Below are 20448 nucleotides of genomic sequence, written 5' to 3' on the forward strand. Positions count from 1 at the left end.
ACACACACACACACACACACACACACACACAAACACGTAGTGAAATATTACCTGCCCAGCTAGCATCTCATACAGCAGCACGCCGTACGCCCACCAGTCCACAGACTTTCCATATGGCTGGTAAGCAATTATCTGTGGGAAAACAAACACATTGGTTATATGTAGCACTAACTCACTGCTCCTGCCAGGAGAGGTAAAGGCAGGCAGACAGGCATGTCAACATGGCTCTCGCTAAGCTAACGAGGTGGTGGTAAATTCTGCCTCAATTTCTGCAAGGGGGTGGGGGGTGAGGGGCAGGGAAAAGGACCCTTCAATGGGAGGTAGGGACCCTGAGAACTGCCATTCCAGGACACACTACCCAAATCTTGTTTCGCGATTCCTCTTGTGGATTCACTTGGAGATGCCACTGACTGACTGAAGCTAGATCTACTCATCACTGGTGCAGAATATTTAGACAGCGAGTTGGATTTAAATGTTTAAAAAACATGAGGAGGCTGGAGAGATGGCTCAGTGCTTATGAGCTGCTCTTGTAGAAGACCTGGAATTGGCTGCCAGAACCCACATCAAGTGGTTAGAATTGCCTTCTTCTGGTCTCTGCAGGCCCCTGCACATACATGGTGCACGCATATGCACTCAGGGGCACACACACATTATACAAATAAATACATACATCTTACAAATGACAGCATCAGAGATCATATTCTTTTGAATGGCTCCAGTGTTTGGTTTAGGGATAGTCACTGCTGGTCAGTAAGTTAGTTTCTACTGATTTATCTGATGGCTGTTCTTCTCAATAAGAATTAACTAAGAAGAAACTTTACAAATGGGATTATGCCAGCCTGCTACTTTATTCAACAGTAGACCATGGGGGCCTGGAGAGAAGGCTTGATGGTTAAGAGTGATTTTTGCTCTTATAAAGAACGTAGGCTCAACACCCAGCACATACATGGTGCCTCACAAGCATCTGTAATTCCAGTTCTAGGATATCTGACCCCCTTTTCTGTTCTTCATGGGTGCCAGGTATGTGAGTGGTATACAGACTTACATGCAAGTAAAACATTCATACATATAACATTAAAAAAAAAAAAAAAAACCCAGTAAGTCATGAACATCTCTGCAAAAGCCTTTAGTTATTTCTGCAGGACAAATCCCTATGAGTGGAATTGTTGAGTCAGAATAGTTCTGTTGGCCTCAGAAATCAAATCGCTTGCAGGGCAGCACCGTGCATCTCTGTCAGCAGCAGAAAAGTGGAATCTGTGTCCTTGAATCCTCACCAACAGCACTTACTGCCATTGTTTCTCAGAGTGCCAGTCTGATGACCGGAAGTGATATTTCAATATTGGCATTTTATTCACATGGGAATTAGACACCTGTGCTTCTCTTTTTGGTAAACGGCCTGCAGTCCTGATTGACAGGACCATCCACTCATTCTTTTGGAGACGATGGGAAGTGATAGGGATACACTGTAGCAAGGACAAGATCCCTGCCCTCATGGACTACGGGTACATTGATTATTCTTATTGATTACTGAGATTTCTTTATACCTTAAAGATCTGAATCCTCTGCTTTAATTTTTACAGATGTTCATTACACATCCCAAAGTTTCATGTTTTGTTTTGTATGCCCTCTGATAAGTCAGGATTTACACTTTTAAATAGAAACATTTCTGGAAAATGGACGGAGAGGAAATGATATTTTACTTCCTGGTTGAGGCAGTCGCAGGCTCATTTGTCTCCTGCCATGGTGATTCTGGATACTCATGGTCAGGATGACTTGGATGCACGTGGGAGATGACTACCTGACCTCTGCTTGCTCACAGTGAGCAGATGTCCACAGTGGCAGGCAACCAAAATATTAGTGACTAGGGTCAGTTACCCCACTAACAAATTACGACACCCACCTTTTCTTCAAAGCCCATCTGGACCAAATAGAAAGCAATAAAAACCTTTCTTCAGAGAATTAAAGTCTACATGTGGGATACTTTACACACATCTTGCATCTTCTCATGCCACACGCTGGAGAGACATGACCATTCCCATTTTATAGATGAGTGAGAAAACTAAGGCTCAGAAAGTTAACAGATGTGTCCACCCAGTGATTAAGTTGGGTCTTAATGAATGCTGGTCCATTTGTATTTTAAGATAATTTTGTGACTTTCAGATATATCTATGCTGAACTTGATAAAATGTTATCAAAGATCACTGAAGATCAGTCCAAAGGGTCTGAACTAATTTCAAATGGTTTAAAGTGTGGTGGTATAATGACGTTCTGAAAGCAGTTGCAGAAACTGTTCTCTTTAGCATACAAAGCTGGTTCCTCTAATCTGTGTTCCTCGCTGTCCCTGGGATCTGATGTTGAACCCAGGAGGCAGCTAAATGAATGAGGATTTTAGTCTTTATTTCCTCAAAGGGCCTTGCTCCTATGCAGTCCAGGGTGGCCTCAAATTCACAACATCCTGAGTACTGGGATAGCAGCATGTGTCACCATGCATGGCAACTGTTCGTTCATGTCATTTCATATTATATATATCACAAATCCCTGAGCAGTCCCACCAGCCAGACGCCTGTGTTCATGTGGTGCTGAGTCATGTTTGATTCTGAAAGCTGTCACAGGGTGTAGGAGTCCATTTCTGTTTAGACAGAGCTACAATCCCTGAAGGTGGCAGCCATCCACTGAGTTCTTCCCTCTCCCCTGCACTCGGCTCCAGCTCACTCCCTGGCTCACCCTCTTTCTATTTCCACAGCATTAACCTCCCATGACCCCTGCTGATAACACACTCTCCTTTCTCCAGGGCTCATAAAAGCAGAACTTTGAGTGCCACAGGCTTCTCCACCCACTGTGCTGTTGACCCCATGGGCTGCCTGGTCGGCTACCAGATGGAGCTTACAGTCACTATGAGCACAGGTGGCGCGGCGTGATGTCGGGTGTAATACAGAGGTGGCATTTGGAAGGCAGCCCGAGCATCCCTTCCCGAAGTTCATCAGTGCCACTGTGGTTAGGTGTCATTGCTATGCAGAGACACCATGACCATGGTGACTCTTATAAAGGACAGCATTTAATTTGCGCTGCTTTACAGTAAAAGAGGCTTAGGCCATTGTCATCATGGCAGGAAGCATGGCAGTGTCGAGACAGACATGGTGCTGGAGAAGGATCTGAGAGTTCTACATCTTCATCTGAAAGCGCAGGAGGAGGGTGCCCCACACTGGGCAGGGCTTGAGCATAGGAGACCTCAAAGCCCACCCCCATGGTAGCACAGTTCCTTCAACAAGGCCACCCCTCCTAAACAGCACCGTTCTCCATGGGCCGATCGGTTAGACACACAGTCTATGGGGCCAACCCTATTCTAAGCACCACAGCCATCCTGGGCTTGCACACCAGGTGATCTCAGTTCCAGGGTCCAGTGTGCAACCTCACCACCAAAACTATCTTTTCACAGGAAAGCACACTTTCCCTCAGGCATCTGCGGCTATGAATAAACATCTCTAATGAACGGAAACCCCCAGGGTGAAAGGGAATGTTGCTAGAAACCCTTCTTGAAGACTAGTGAGCAGATCTACAGATCTGGCATGCTGATTCCTGGAGGCATGCTGTCCAGTGGCCATTAGACATGTGTTAACTAAGCTCAGGAGATGTGGCCAGTCTAAACTGAGGTGCCTCTAGGTGTAAAATATTAAGATTCAGAGGATTTCATAAAAAAGGGGAACTAGTTCATTTGCAGTTTCTTACCGTGGGGCATACTGGGTTAAGTGGAATACAGCAAAATCCACTTCATCTGTTTCTTTTGGGACTACTGAAAGTAGGCCTGCTGAATGCATCTGTGACTTGTGCTTCACTTCACTGGGCAGTGAGTGTCTGGGCCCTCAGCGTCAATCAATCCCTACACAGCTTACTTAGTTTCTCTGGCTCCAACTGGCCTTAGTGGGGGAGGGGGGCTGGCCTGGTCCAGCTTTGAGCTGAAGACCAGGTTCAGAGGGCACAGAATAAATATGAGAGCCTCTTGGGTCTGTCACCAATGGGGACAGATGCAGGTGCCCCTGGCACTTGTGGGCCAAGGGAGGCCTGCAGCCAAGCTTGGGCTCCCTGATAAGCTGAGGCCCAGGGCCAGGGGCTGCCATGGCAATTTGGCTTCCCGTAATGGGGCAGCTCACAAAAGGAGGCTGGCTTGGCGAGAAAGTCTAGAGTTGGCGGGTTTCCCTGCAGCACATGGGAGGTTGAACTCCGGCTTTGAAGACAGACCCCAACCGGGGCCACTGTCAACTCCTCTTACAGCTATTTGTCAGTATGATCACTGTGATTATCCGTATATGAGCCAATTGCTTGGGGGGACTGTCAGGATGTTACAAATGGCTGCCTGTCTTATAAAAGTGAGGTATGAATAAGTGTTCTTCCAAACCGGGCATAGGACCAGGGCATGAAAGGACCAGAGGCGGCTTCTCTGTTTGCTTTAGGCCGGTGGCCCAGTGAAGGCTCCCGGAAGACCACTGGTTGAAGGCCACCCAGCCTTTCCTTCTCTGCCAAGGTGACTGGTTTGAAGGCATCCCAGAGTGCTTGATGCTTTAGATGACCCCTGACGTGGGAGAGTTTGGGGACACTGTGGGAACACTACTGGCAGTAACGAGGGCTGTGACCAACATCACCACCACAGCCACTTGCCCACGTCGTTGTCTTTACCTGCTCATCATCTCGACCTTCTAAGGCCTGTTCCAAAAAGAGGAACAGAGGCAGAGAAGAGTTGTGTGGCCTGTTGAGGCTTATAGTAAGTGGCAAGGCTGGGCCTGATTGTCATCCAGATGGCTTCACTTTTGATCATTTTAATACACTGCTTCTTTTGACACAGGGAGGGTTCCTAGACAGCTCTCAGGAAAGCCTGCTTGGTAGAGGTTCATGCTGAAGATGGGCCAAAGACTTAAAAGGAGCCAAAGAGCTGTGAAGCCAGCTTGCCCTCCATACTTCTGCCTATGTACTGCAAGACACCACAGAGCGTGCAGACAGTGGTTTTGTTGGTTCGCGTGCTGGAACTGGACCCTGCTCTTCCTTTCCTATAATGTGTACCAACTCCCCAGAGTACATTCTTAAATAAAGGAAAGGTCTGACCACCAAAAGGAGTGGGGGTAGGGGCCTCTTTCCAAGCTGCCACTGAAAAATAGCAGCCTCATGCATAAAATGTGTTCAAGTCTTTTTTATTCTCAAGGAAACAAAAGCTAGCTTTCCCTTTTTTCCAAAAGTAAAAATATTTTATTTGATGGATGGAAGAGTTAGGGTTGTTTTGAAAAGCACCATAAATTTCAAAGGAAGGAACACGGGACCTATGAGAGAAGCTTTGTACAGACCATCAAAGCCCTGGCTGACCTGTCCAGGAAGTACCAGCAGGGAAGAAAGCAGACAGGCCTGTCAGAGAGTTTTCTAGATGTTCTGTTTGGACCCTGAGTTCACTTACTTCTTTTTTACTTGCTCCTCTGGGGCCTGGACGTTAGGGCTAGGCAGCTCCCGGAACCTTCGCTGTCTTACACTAAGACTATTTGTCAACCTCCCTCGAGTCCAGAGTCCTTCTCATGAGGGCCATACTTACCACAGAGGCCTGCCTCTGCTCCCAGCATCAGGACCTCACCCAGTGCTGGGTGGACACATAAGGCTTTGCTGGAGAACTGAGTAGATCAGAGCCAACCCAGTTCACACACCCACCCAACTCTAATGTGTACAGTCAAAATGGCCTCCAGAGGCTGGGATGCTAAGACTGCAAAGGGCTTGGAGATGATATAAAAAGTGTCTTCAGGTTCAGGAAAGGAACTTAAACCTAAACCACAGCAAAGTGCTTGCCTTGCTCGAGGTCGGGGAAAGTCCTTGAGGCTCCACGCGTCCCTTTCTGTGGTACAGAGCAGAGGGTGAGACACAGGAGACACCACAACAGCGCAAGGGGGAGGCTTCCCCACCAAACTCCACTCTGAGGATCCCATCTGAGCTCAGTCATGGGACACATGCTGGGGTGAGAGGGCTCGGAGTTCAACCTCTGGGGACCAGCTCTGCAGCTCACAGGCCGAGTGCCTTTGGACAACTTGCAGCGGTGGTCCTGGAATTCCCATGGGGAGGTTTTGTTCACACCGAGGTGGCTTATGGGAAGAACTGCAAAACGTGTCACCCATAGTGCCTGACTTCAGAAATGAGAACCAGGTATGTGGGAGAAAGGTATTCAGGGCCAGCAGAGTCAACCAGGCTCAAGGGAAGAAAGAGGAAACACTCCCACAGGAGAGGCAGTCCCTAAAACATGTGCTGAACACTCTGGAATGGCATTCAAAGTAACATTAACCCTTTCTATTCAGCCCCTCAACAAACACTAGTTGATGATGTATCAGATACTACTTATATAAAATCTGCCTTAAAGCAATTGAATGAGTTCTTGTTATGGGACCCTCCCACTCTTTTGCCATCAGTCACCATTTACAGTTGACATGTCACATCTTGGGGTGGGCATTCTGCTAGACATCGGGGTTAATGGCTCTAACTGGGGAGGTGGATGTGAAATGAATACTTGGAAATGTAACATCTACAATCACAGATGTTAGAACATTACATAAGAAATATCTGTGATATTTGAAATCTCCAGAAGAAATGCATTGTATGAGAACAACGAATATGACCAGAGTTAGAAGCCTGGGCATTATAGGGTTGAAATAACATATTTTTTATTGATACAAAAATGATGCTTCTGTCTATGATGGAAGAGAATAGGAAGTGTCTGTTTATTTGGGTGTGAATCGTCTTCCCATACAAAGGGATGGACACTTGTTTTGAAAGCATGAGGACCCGAGGTTTACCCACAGCCCCTGCACAGAACACTGAGTACGAGCTTGCGAGTACCCATAACCCCAGTGCTGTGGTAGGCATAAACGGGAGGGCAGCGGAACTCCAGGTTCAGTGAGGGATTCTGCCAAGGGCATAAATCAGAGAGTGGTAGAGCAGAGTGCCAGATGTCCTCCTCTGGCCTTTGCGCACATGCTCACAGGCAGGTACAACACCAATGTGTTTTGAGTTGGTTACACTGGATAGAGTAGAAGCAACTGACAAGCCACAGATATGAGTTTAAGGACTGCCCCTTTCGAGGCAGGGCAAGCTCACTCAAGTCAAACGTGGTGCCGAAAATTGCATTTAGAGGAAGAAATTATGATCTCCCCGCCCCTCCCCCTTTTATAGATTTCACACCAAGTTCTTAAAAAAGCAAGATTATAACAAGGACTTAGCAAATGAGAAGGAAGAAAAAAGCCTGAAGTTGAATATAAGTCTGTCTTCAGCGCTGGATATTACACAGGGCTGCAGGGGGCACAAATCACGAGCCTGGGATCGAACACATTGCCTTGATCTCTCTGTCTCTTTCCAAGGGGCTGCTACATGGACCAGGGCAATATCTGCATTTGGGATTCAGAGCCCAGTATTCACCTGCAGGCCCAGCATGGGACTCCCCTGTTAAGCCCAGAGAGCCATTCAAAATGTTAACTATACTTCAGAACAGAGTAACTACTTACACAAAGGATTGAAAGGAGAGTTAGGAATACATTTTGTCTGTAAGAGCTTTCTAGTTTTTCCAGTGGTCTCACATCCAGTAGTTCTTCCGAGATGTATTAGGTAAGATTGGGAGGCACGTGCACTGAGAAAGGGCTGCAGACTGCCCAGGTCTGCTATCTGTGAGCCTTGCTTGGGAAGGTCAGTGCCCTCTCCCTGCACCGCCCCCCCCCCAAGTCTCTTTTCCTCTTGTGAACCAGGGAAAGTGCAACCGGACTCAGAGGACTGGTGTAAGCTTAAGAATGAAATGACATGCCAGGTGTGAGCGGGAGGTGCACACTAGGAAACGAGTAACTATTGGTCATGGCTCTTGTGATATATCCACTTCCTCCCCACCCATACTCAGGCAATTTCACAGAGGAAGGGGTGGGATACGGCTTAGAAATCCCTGGCCTGTTTTCACAGGATTTAAATAAATCTCTAAATGAACAGACAATTAATGCAGGCCCCTGAGTATCAGGAGGAAAAAGCCCTTGGGAGTGGAGAAGGAGTGTGCTTGTGTGAGCACCCCGCAGGCTTATGGGGGTGTGATGGGTGTGATGGGTATCTTCTGAAGAGAAGCTGCAATTCTCTTCTCAGGACAACAGGCACTGCAGGGGAAACTGCCCAGCCCTGGGTTCAAAGTCCAGGCCTATCTTACTGGAGTCTTGGGGAAAATGAACTAAATCTCTGTGCAAAAAATCCTTATGTGCAAAACAGAATTGATGACTGGATCAAACCACAAAGGGGGTGCTTGCCCTGGTCCAGGATGCAAGCAGGCATTCACCGAGGGGCAGCGAATCTACTGGAACCTGGTTCTTTCTGAAGGTCATTGGGAGGGAGGATGGGGAGGAAGAGGCGCACGGTCTTCCAGACCACAACAGCATAGGTGGTACCAAAGGCCGAGAAGAATGAAGCAGTGTCCATGGGCTCTGAGGCTGGGGAATTAGGAGATGGCCATAGAGTTGTGAGCAGGCAATGAAATACATGAGACCATGTACCTTCCATAAGTCACAGAGATGTTCTGAGGAGATCCACACAATTTAGGAAGACGCGGGAGGAAAGCCTACCGTGGGCTCTTTTAAGTGTTCCTCTGAGGGAAAGCAGAGGCTCATTTCCTCTCTAGTGCTGGAGTCTCCAGACCATGACCCTGCAGACAGGGAAACGGACCCCGGGAGAAAGAATGCTGCACTGGGTTTATCATTTTTCTTTCTTTAATCAAGTGCTTCTGGGTAGGTGGGGCCCATGGTCCATGCAGCGAGGGGAGGCTTGCGGGAGCTGCCGCTGAGTTTTTACCTGTCTCTCTGTTAGCCAAGTGCCAATTTACTGCCTGACTGCTCGGCTGTGTAATCACGAGAGCTATTTTTTTCATTGAGAATTTTAATTCTTTTTTTTTAAATTGTCTAACCCTCCTCACAGGCCTTCCCCCAGGCCCTAGCTTTGAAGTCTCTGGGATAGCTGGCTCTCTAGGGGAAGCTGAGCTGATGTCCTATCAGCCCCCAGATGCTCCCAGCTCACCAGTCTCTTTAGTGGATAGGCAGAGGTATGTGGCCTACTCTATGGCAGCATCCCCATTTGGTGACAGCTGCAGATGACCCTTCCAGTAACTTGCCAGTTCTATTAGTTCCAAGGCTACCCAGCAGCCATGGTGGCACCCAGGAAAGCAGTGTATAAGTGTGTTCTTCCCAAGCCTGGGGTCCTCTCAGTAATGGGGCAGGGGAGCACTGAACCAAAAGACCACAATGCTACCCTGTGACACGGGACAGCCAAGTCCCTCAGAGGAGATGAGGGATAGGTACTGGTCGAGCCTGAGGTATGCTGCTTTACACAGGGTCGTCAGGACAGAGGACCAAGATGGTAAGGAAAGGTTTGAAGGAGGTAAATAAAAGGGGGATATGTGAGTGCCTGGGGTAAGGTATCTGGGTGGAGGGAAGGACAGCCGCAAAAACCTGGAGGGTGGAGTGACTGGCAACGTGAGGAGCTTCTGTAGAGCTGGTCTAGAGCTCTGGCTAAAAGGGGAGCAGGGAGCAGGGAGCAGGGGGCAGGGACAGGAGGCAGGGAGAAGGGAGAAGGGAGAAGGGAGCAGGGGTAGGGGGCAGGGGGCAGGGAGAAGGGAGAAGGGAGCAGGGATCAGGGGGCAGGGGGAGGGGGCAGGGAGCAGGGGCCAGGGAGCAGATAGGGGACAACAGAGTGATTTAAACTGGTTCCTGGTACTATAATAATAGTATACGTGAGGCTGAATAACATAATGAAATGATATATTCAGATCACAGTTCTTAAGGTTCAGAACATGACACCAACATCTGCTCAGGTTTGTTGAGGGATTCTTTAGCCATGTCACATAGTGGATGAGGTCCTGGCCAGGTTCCCACTTGACTGCTGACTCCTGAACTGACACCCGCTCTCTCAGGGGTCTCTGATCTCTCTGCCCTTGTCCCTGGGGTCCCAGCCACCTTGGGGTTGACTTCCTTATCCTCCAAGCTACAGCTGTCTGCTTTGCCTCTGTGCATAGCCTTGGCTTTCCCATGCCCTCCCTAACATGGCTGTATAGAAAGGGAATCCTGATCATTCCAGAAGAAAGGTCCCAGCGGATGGCCTGCTGACGGAATCTCACCAGGAAGATGTCTTTTACTATATCCTAGGACTATTTAAAGTAGTTAGGCAAACTTTGCATAAAAGTATAGCTCTCTGGCTATTGTGGCAGGAAACACTGGGTTGTCATGGTACAGTCCAAGATGCAAAAGCCATGCCCTGAGGACAATGCTTCTGCTCCGAGGACTCCTCTAATCCCAACCTTGATTAGACTTTGTCCCTCTGCTCCCACAGAGCAGGCTCCAGGGCAACCACACCTAGAGTTTCTCACCTAGTGATTTTGGCCATGTTGGAGGTACCGTCAATGCCAACAGGAATCTGTCATTTTGAAATCCTTATCTCTCCTGGGCTGTTGTCATCCTTCTGGTTTCTAGCAGGTTCCCCTTCCTGGAAGGGCATCCCCAGAAGCACCTGATGAAATATTCTGACTGATCGTTTCTGTGTGCTGGGTGGTGGATTGCATGTTGCTAGACTGACGGTGGGTTATAAGAGATCAGCTTACCATCAGTGGCTGGCTAGAAAACCCTTAGATGCTGATTGTTTCTGACCAAAGCTTAGTGCCTGATTCCAGGTCACATAAGGTCCAGTTCCTAAGAGATGCCAAAGAAAAGATCGAATATAATTGAATGTTCATGTTAAAGCCTGTGTGTGTGTGTGTGTGTGTGTGTGTGTGTGTGTATGTGTGTGTACCTGTGTGTGCCTGTGGAAGTAAGATGTTAACACTGCCTTCCTCAGTCTCTATCTTGAGACAGGCTCTCTCACTAAACCTAGAGCTCATCCTCTAGGATCCTCTCATCTCTATCCCTCAATCCCTAGAGTTATAGAAGTGTGCTTCTGTGGTTGGTTTTTACAGAGCTGCTGGAGATCTGAACCTAGGTCTGTATGCTTGAGCAGCAAGCACTTTACCCAGCCCCTAAATGCCAATTTTAAATTGCTTTACTCCATGACTCTAGACACAATTTTATATATGAATATTGTCTCTGATGTATGAAAAAGAAAATGTATGGCTTTTGGGGCCAGGAGATCTAGGATCCAAATCTAACCTTGCCTGTAGCTAGGTGTGTAGCTAGGTGTATGATTCTGTACAAGTAACAGGACCTCAATATGCTGATAGAGATGTGCTCTGGGGACCTGAGATAGAGCAGAGGCAACACATCACGAGAGAGGTTCTCTGCCCACTCAGCACACACACCCCCGGTATTAGCGGGGCTTCAAGGATCTTCATGCGTGACATACTACAAACGGGTTTCCCTCCCACTGCAACAGGAGTGCAGGGGAGGGAAGACACTGGGCAGACACTTCATGGAAGGAGAGAAGAAGGCAACACTGGTGAAGGAGAATAGGATATCAAGGCTGACAGGAAAGAAGCCAGTGGGAGAGGAAGATGGGAAAGCCCTTCTAGTGTGGGCTCCAAAGGATGATACAGTATCTGTTAAGGAAGAGGTCCAAGAGCTCCCAGCATCAGTGAAGTCAGGTGCCGCGAGGTGGCTTACGGAGGGTGGAGGCTACACAAGGTGGCTTACGGAGGGTAGAGGCTAGAGACCCATGAGAAGAGGCTTGTGATCTTGTGATCAGCACCTCCTGTGCTGGTACTCGAGCCTACAGAGAGGTGCATGACTTGTGACTGGTCTTCTCAAGGACTCTTGTGGACTCAGAGAATTCCTGTTATGTCAGAGAAAAGAGAGCCCTCATGCCGGCTTCTAGAATTATTTTCTGATTAGTACCCTGTGATAGTTTGTATATGCTTGGCCCAGGGAGTGGTGCTTGTTAGAGCAGGTGTGTCACTGTGTGTGTGGGCTTTAGTACCCTAGCTGCCTAGAAGCCAGTCTTTTCATAGAGGCCTTCAGATGAAGATGCAGAACTCTCAGTTCCTCCTGCACCATGCCTGACTAGAGGCTACCATGTTCCTGCCTTGACGATAATGGACTGAACCTCTGGACCTGTAAGCCAGCCCCAATTAAATGTTGTCCTTATAAGAGTTGCCTTGGTCATGGTGTCTGTTCACAGCAGTAAAACCTTAAGGCACCACCCTCTGCGGATTTTCATCTTTACTCTTGAGTTGTCTCTGTGAGTGACATTCTTTGCTTTGACCCGTCTTCAACCATTAGGGAGATGCCACAGTATAAATCAATTTCAAGGTTTCTGAACAAATAGCCATAAATACTTCAGCCTCTGCTTTGCCTATTAGGGGAAAATGCCATCTAAGATAATTATGTTGCTTCGGCCTGACAGGAAGATTTACACAGATGATGGAATTAGTTTAACCCTTGAGCAAATTCTGAAACCTTGAACCTATTTGCCTTTCCCCCAAACTGTAAATATTCTTGGGGCCATGTGTGTCAGGTGTAGAGATGGCAGAGGAGAACTGGAGATATAACCTGATGGTATCCATTCATTGTCCCAGGCAGCGGTGCCTGTGTTTTCAGTGAGAGCCAACTGGACAGTGAGAGAAAGCTGGGCGTGGCTTGTGGCTGCAGGAATGTTTCCTCCCTGAACTGTCCGCACTGAGGGGAGGTATCACACTTGGTACAGCGAGTTTCTAAGAATGTGAGCCTTGTTCAGGCATGGTGGCCCATGCGTCTAATTACGGCATGGGACAGCAGGAGATAAGGAAGGAAGGAGGCAGCCTGGTCCTCTATTCCTGCTTAGTTGCTGTGATAAAAAAAACCCTGAGAAAAAGTAGCTTAGGGGAGACAGTGTTTTTTTTTTTTTTTTTTTTTTTTTTAAAGCACAATTCCAGGTTCCAGTCTGTCACTGTGGGGAAGTTGAGGCAGCAGGAATTTGAGACAGAGAGCCTCCCGGCCAACAGCAGAGGACGGATGCACGTGTGTCTGGTACTCAGCTATGAGGCTTGCTTTCTCTACTCTCATATAGCCCAGGATCCTAACTCGGGGGACAGTGCTGCCCACAGTGGACTGGTCTTCCCACATCAACATAATCCTTTTATGAAATGCCCTGGGCAGAACCTGGTGTAGACAGTGCCTCACTGGGGTGTAGACAGTGCCTCACTGGGGTGTAGACAGTGCCTCACTGGGGTGTAGACAGTGCCTCACTGGGAACGGATTCTGGAGTATGTCAAGTTGACAGTTAAGCATGTTGGACTGTACAGCAGGAACCTGTCCCAGGGAAACAGGTAAGAGTGCAGTCTGCACACAAGAGCTGCTCAGGTTTGAATGGTGAGGCGGTCTAGAGATGGTCTGACCGTGGAGTTGGCCTTTCATTCTCACATTCTATAGCAATTTGACATATTTAGACATATTTCTGAGGTCTAAGGTGATCATCTGAAGGAAGGCCTGATGCTAACCACTTGGGATTTGCTTTGAGGACTAAGGTGTATGTGCGTGTGTGCGTGTGTGTGTGTGTGTGTGTGTGTGTGTGTGTGTCCATATCAGAGGTGCCTAGTATACAATAGGCAACATACTGGTTGCTATTTTTATTGCTACTTATCAAAGAACTGAAAAATGGAGGCTTCAGAAACCAGGGTGCTCACAGCATGGGCACATTATTTTCTGTGCATGAAGTGTCCCCTAAATTCCCAGAGTATGCCTAGAACATGCTTAAGTGTGTTTGGCAGCAGCATCCAAATGAGTCCTCCTGAATGTCTTCCTCCCTAAAAGATGTCCAGGTTCTACTCCTCAGCACCGGTGAGTCTAATTCTGCATAGTGAGGACTTTTCAGATGTAACCTGAGGTCTAGAGACGTGGAGATGAATCTAGAGTATTTGGGGAGGGAGGTTAAATCACAAGAACTGCCGTGGGGAGGGGAGGGCTGGACTTGGAAGTGCCACGGTGATCAGTAGATGCTGCTGCTGCTTGGAAGGTGGAAGAAAACAGTGTGCACCAGGGCACACAGCTCGTAGACACGGGAAGCGTTGAAGAAACGGTGCACCCTAACGTGGGCACTGGTGATTATAAAAACCATGGAAACAAGCATGCTCTTTTAGGCCCATCGACTGCGTCTTCCGAGATTAGAATCCTAACACCATCACCAGAGTCCTAGAAGCCATGACCGTGACTGCAGCCTCGCTCGACATTCACAGGCAGACTCTATACACAAGCAAATCCCCCAGCTCCAGAAAGGATGGCATTGATCTTCTGGCCATTAGAGCTTTGTGTTAAAATTTTCTATGTGTGTATGTGTGGCCCTAGGTTGAACCCAGGGCTTGAGCCTGCTAGGCAGGCATTCTGACATTCTCACATCCCAGACCCCATTAAATTAACATTCAGATTACCAAGTTCATAGTTATTGGTTACAGTATCAATAGGGCATTCCTATAGCGAACAGAAATAAAAGTTGCTCGAACGGACAAAGCTTAGTTATATAGATAATTCCACCTGTCGGCGAGCACCGTCCCTGGTTAGAGTGGACGGCTGAAGTGTTGCAGGCATGAGCAGGCATGGGCTTGATCAGCAGAAGCCTGGCCTTCGTGGAGAGGAAATTCAAAGCCACCTTCATTCCTAGCCACGCTGCTGTCTCCCTTTGTTCCCAGGCATCCTGGGATCTGGTAGGATCTTACCCAGAGCCTTCTCTTTACCCGTCGGCCGTAGGAGGCTTCAGAAGGCACGCTGCTGTCAAAGTCTCTAATTTTCACTGTACTTTATCCTTCACATTTAAAAATGTGATTCTATAAGCTCAGAGTGTGGCTGGAGGTAGTAATGACTAGTGTCCCTAGACCCCAAGAGATCCTAGTCAGTTAAATATCAGGATAATGCCCTTGGTCATGTTATTCAAAGTCAGAATTTCTGCAGCCAGCTAGATGGCTCAGTAAGTGGGGTTCTGGTTGCCAAGACTGATGACCAGAATTCTATCCTTGAGACTCATATGGTGGAAGTGGAGACCTGCCTCCCTCCTCTCTGACTTCTATATGGGTAGTGTGATATGCACATGTACATGCACATCTGCACACACACACACACACACACACACACACACACACACACACAGACAGACATACACATAGTAAATATAACTTAAAAATTGAATTTATAATTAAAGTCTATTTGCAGGCTAAACAACAAGCAAGATCTCAGTTTTCCCAGGGAATAATGACTCCCTCCAGGCCAACAACAAGGGGAAGTGTGAGGGTCTGCTGGGTGCTTTCTCAGGGCACTTCTTACTATCACTGACTTGAGGAGAGCAGGGAGGGCACAGAGGTTAAGAAACTGACCTGAGCCCCTACAGCCTATAGATAACAGGCAAGCTTAAAGCTCACACGGGTCTGACTTCTGAACTGACCTTCCTTACCATCCTTGTATCTGAGGTGAACTCATGGCCATTAGGTTGAACAGATGTGGGATATACCAACAGTGGCTCTGTGGAGAGCAGAGGCTAGACAACTGTCCACTGTGAGCCCACATTCCCGCCACACTGAAGCAAGGATGGGAAAAGACTTCAGCATCCATGGGCTGAATGTGGACAGAACATGGGTACACAATGGTCCAAGGCTGTACCCAACTCTCTTATTGGCATATGGGAAGTTTCTTGAAATAGGAAAGAAATCTTTTTAGTACACACAATACTGAAGACTAGACACCTAGGCCTCTATTGTATATACAAACCATGAAACTGACTATGCTTTTAGCCACACCAACTGTGTCTTCTTATGTTAGAATTACGGCACCATGTAGACAAGCGACCTCATCCCCTAAGATGCTCAGGAAGTCATGATGGTGACTACCGTCTCACTCAACATTTACAGGCGAATTGAATATACAAGCAAATTCCCCCAATTCCAGTATCTCTGAAATAATTATGACCAGAGGCTTTCAAGAGAGACAGTTTACCATGTGACTGCCTTTCAAATACACAGAACAAAAACAGAAGTTCAGTGAAGTAGAACGTAGCCTCGCTGTGTGCTGACAAGCATGCCAGTTTCTTTCTCCTATTTGAGTGTCTTTTTTGTCTACTTTGCCTGACACAGTGGTCACGACCCACACATGACCTCGTGTGCTATGCAGGTTGGTGGCAATGACTGAGGACTCTTACCTCTGGGGCAATGTAATCGGGAGTCCCACAGAAGGTCCTGGTCGTGACTCCATCCATCATGTGTTCCTTGCACATCCCAAAGTCGGCGATCTTGATATGCCCTTCTGAGTCCAGCATGACGTTATCCAGCTTCAGGTCCCTGCAAGGGAGCAGGTGAGTGTCAGAGGCCACACCACGCCATGCCATGCCTTGACTTTCTTACAGCTGATGATATGTAAGGACGTTTGCCTAGCTCATCTCAGTGACACTTGCATGCTAAGTCCTGGAGACGGGCCAAGGAAATACCATGCCTTTCTTTCTCCAGAGCCAAATGGAGACTGGGATATGGTAGATGTTTAAATGCCAAACGAATGATAAATGGTTGAAATACTGATTCCCAATCAGGTCTGTGGCTACACATCCAGAGAGATGCCAGGCATTTGATTTATTAACATCCTCCACAGAAGTGGGAACACAGACAGACAGCTAGGTATCCCAAATGGCAGGTTTAGAGATACCTTCCATGTCCCTCTATCCTGCCAGAGCCAATGTCTTCTTAATTATTCAAAATATTTTTTTCTTTTTTGTAGCGGACTTTCACAGCAACCCTGATGTACTTGATTCAGCAGTCCACATTTCCCTCCTTCCCAGGTCCTGTGCCTTCTGTGATCCTAGACTGGCTATCTAGTTTCTGCTGCTCTCTGACCTCTGCTCAGATAAAAGGCAGAGTGGGAAATGTGGACCGCAGGAAGGAGACAAGTAACATCTCTGAGCCTAGAAGCAAAACAGTGACTCTGGCTTGCCCTGTGGCAGCAGAAGCAGGTGGGTCTCAGCAGGTTTGTGTTCCCAAGGGGCTGTTGATTCCACATCTGGAGTCCCCATCACAGGATCTATCCCTTCCCCAAACCTCTCCACCGTTCTGCCGCAGGAAGAGCTTCGAAACACACCTGTAAATGATTCCTCGTTTATGAAGAAAGAACAGTCCAATAGAGATCTCGGCTGCGTAGAATCTGCAAAAGAAAGCGTGCTTCAGACACCTTTGGGGCTTTCTGGGTATTTCTTCCACTCGTGTTGGGGCAGTGGAGAGACGAGGGCCCCGGGGTGGAGGGAGATCCTCTCTCTGAGGTCACCCCATGTTGGGGCAGCGGAGAGACGAGGGTCCCGGGGTGGAGGGAGATCCTGATTCTCTCTGAGGTCACCCTACACATGTGCTTTTCACAGCTGGATCTGCTCTTGCCTCTTCATTTCTCCAGTTATAAAAGCTTATTTTTCATTTCTGGAGAAAGTGGGGAACTCATTTATTCCCTACAAAATAATTTCTAATATAAAGATTTAAGGAGCGAACACTGGTGAGACTCTCCTATGTCAGGAGAGTAGTTGGGGGGAATAGTTTTGACTCTCCAACACATAGATGGAGCAGAGTTTGTTGTTTGAGAGTGTAACCGCTCCCAGAAGACAAGGCCTCGGGTGTGCTGTCTGCTCTAGCTGCTTTATTCATTTTCTGAAGTGCCGGATGGAATAAATGGGACACGCACCATGATTCATGCCTGAGTTTGCCCTTTTAAATAATTCATAATAAAAACAGTCATTACCATCACTACAAAATCATTAATAGGTTAATATCTGGAACTCGGATTAAATGCAGAATGATGTTTTAAAATTTGCATAGCATTGGGGAGCCTTTGAAGTCCAAGGAGCCCCAAGTCCACGCCTGGGTGAATACACCCAGGAGGCTTAAAATAAACACAGTAGCTGCAGAGTGGAGGCAAGCTGGAGACCAGGTTCTTAGTGGGGGCTGGCAGGGAGGCCGGGGCATGGCTGGGGTGGGGTGGGGGGAGAGAGAGGATCGAGGGTGGTTTTCACGTTATTTTCCTTTTTAACTTTTCTGCTGTATGGAAGGGCGTCAGACGAGGCACCAGCCAGTTGCTTTGTGACATAAGATGGCCACTCTGTTACCTTTATTTTTTTTTTTTCTGGCTTTGAGCTATTAAGCTTTATTTTACAATCTGAGCATCTCAGTACTCTGATACAATGGAGGGGGGCGGATAAGGGCAGATGTTTCCAAAAGACAAAAAAAAAAAAAAAAAAAAAAAAAACCAAACAACAAAACAAAACAAAACCCAAAAACCAAACAAACAAAAAACCGATTTGCTTCTTAAGAGAAACAAAAGCAGAAGAATCCCCCTTTATTTTTTTAAAGCTTTTGACTAAAGGGGTCCCTACCTGTGTCGAGTTAATCTTTCTGGAGTGGATTATCCCACAGAGGCTCTGGGTTCCCATGATTTATATTTCAGACCACACATGGCCCCCGTTCCCATTCGCTGACTTGACTAATGGGCACAGGCACACTGTGCCTCACATCTAGGTCTGGAAGACAGCTCTTTGCTCAGTTTGCTTCTGTTTAAGTTGCAGTCTTCTGGGATCCCAGGAGATGGGAAAGAGCACGGCTATCCGTGCCCCTGCCACCACCCTGTGGATGGACGCCTCCTCAGGTTCCTGCTCCTGCATTCCCACAAGTAAGGCGCATCCCAGTGTGATGCTCCAAGACAAGCTTTCCTCTTCCTGGACAGTGTCCTCCCTGTGGCCTGCAATGTCACTTTAAAGAGGTTTTCCTTCTCCTGCCTCAGTCCCCAACTTTGGCTTTTCGTCTTCCAGAATGTTCCTTGTAAATAAAGAGCAGCTCCATTTCTTCTTCCCCGGTGGTTCCCAAGGGTTCCCTTGCACCAGCCCCTTCCTTATTTTTCTTCTTGCCGCAGCCAGTCGGCAACCGTGGGATTCTGTGGGTCACGCCCTTCTCTCTGCTGTCTCTGTTGGCTGCCCTCCCAGCATGCTTTGCACTCGTCTGTCCAGCTCCTTCCCTACCTTATGCCTCCTAACCTGCAGGCTACTCCCTGGACTTGGCTCCCCATCTCTTCACATCCTTTCCTTGGAAGGCACCTCTCACCTCTGGGTTGGGGATCCCCGAGTTCTGTGCTGCATCCACCCTCCAAGTCTAGGATATTAGTGGTACCCTGTGTTAACCTGTACAGTTTCGGCAACATGTCAGAATTGTTGGATGGCTTTTTGTAATGTCATGTGAGAGCATGGGCTCCCCAAGGGCCTCACATTCCTTTTACCCTCCTGCTGGATGCACAGTGAGTGTGGACCTACCATCCACTCAGTGACTGGGGAAGGATTCCATCCATATGGATGTTAGTAGGTGATGGGGAGGCAGGCAACCGCATGTGCAGCAGAAATATCTATTATACATGAGTCCTGTTGGCTCGGCTGCTACTCTGGGAAGTTTCAGAGCTGAGACCCAAGGGAACAGAGTCGCCCTGGGACATACTACCTAGGAGGAGTTCTCAGTTGGGAGTAATAGGCTGTTTGAATTTCAGGACTAAAAAAAAAAAAAAAAATGTTAATAAAGATTACTCACACTGCTTGTGGCTCCTTAAATTTCCCAACTTGCTGGATGTGGTACATGAGGTCCCCGCCGTTGACGTATTCCATGACGAAGTACAGCCGGTCCTGTAGAGCAAGGTTTACACGTGGGTAGGGTACTTTCCCCAGCAGAGTTTATCAGCTTTGCTTTCTTATTAGCAAACTTGGGGTGGCCCTGACAGATCTGCTCTTCTTGATCTTTTTCCCGGGGTTGGGGAGGCATATTGTGCATTCTAATATCTACAGGTGATGGCTGATAACATGTCAGCCTAGGGTAGTTATGCATCTCATAACAGTGAAGACCTCAAACATCCCCCCCCTCCCCATACAGACTTCCCCCATACGGATAGTTCATCTCCAAGTTAGTGGTGGTGAGGAGACCCTAGTCGGGCTCATCATTTCATCTTAACCCCCGTCATCGATGGAGCACATGTGTAAAGATGGCTTGTGACGTCCAGGGGCTATGCTGGGCTAATGCAGTAAGGTGCTTAAATGGATGCTTCTAAAATATATCTCTTGGGGTTATATTGAACTCCTAAATTACACACATGGAATGATATTCAGTGGGTGGAGGAGATTTTAAACTATAAAAGGAGATTTTAATCAATGTTCCTTTGCCTCCAGAATGTGCTCAAATACTGCCTTTTTCTAAACATTTTCTGTCACTGGCATGCTAAGAGCTGGCCTCACGGAGGGCATACATCACTGAGCCAAGTAAGTCTGCATAGTTATGAGGTCATTATGCTGGGACGGATGGGGGAGACCAAGCAGTTTAATGGAGGGATAAGCACCAGTACAACAGAGCGGTAAGAGCTGACCTCGGCTCCATTCTGGAAAGCGCCCACCTTAAACCAGGGCTATTATACGTTAAAGTGCAGCTCGGGGAGGGAAGAGATGATGGAGCTGGTGTTAACAGCCTGGAAGTGGCTGTGGGAA

At 47.8% G+C, this 20448-nt stretch overlaps 1 protein-coding gene and 1 long non-coding RNA gene across 3 annotated transcripts in view; one reads left to right on the forward strand and one right to left on the reverse strand.

Moving 5' to 3' along the window:
* Prkca (protein kinase C alpha) overlaps positions 1-20448 on the reverse strand; it is a 412947-nt gene that overhangs the window by 29691 nt on the left and 362808 nt on the right. For both annotated transcript variants that reach the window (XM_031350714.1, XM_031350715.1), the window contains exons 11-14: positions 19508-19599; positions 17037-17099; positions 16111-16249; positions 52-132 (exon numbers count right to left, since the gene is read on the reverse strand). In XM_031350714.1, the coding sequence (XP_031206574.1) occupies positions 52-132; positions 16111-16249; positions 17037-17099; positions 19508-19599 (375 nt within the window). The remainder of the gene's footprint in view (positions 1-51; positions 133-16110; positions 16250-17036; positions 17100-19507; positions 19600-20448) is intronic.
* On the forward strand, positions 16653-17121 carry LOC116076787. Its single transcript, XR_004113099.1, has 2 exons — positions 16653-16911; positions 17018-17121. It is a non-coding gene; the product is annotated as an uncharacterized LOC116076787 (long non-coding RNA).

This window comes from Mastomys coucha, unplaced genomic scaffold, assembly GCF_008632895.1.
Source record: "Mastomys coucha isolate ucsf_1 unplaced genomic scaffold, UCSF_Mcou_1 pScaffold5, whole genome shotgun sequence".
NCBI classification, from domain to species: domain Eukaryota; kingdom Metazoa; phylum Chordata; class Mammalia; order Rodentia; family Muridae; genus Mastomys; species Mastomys coucha.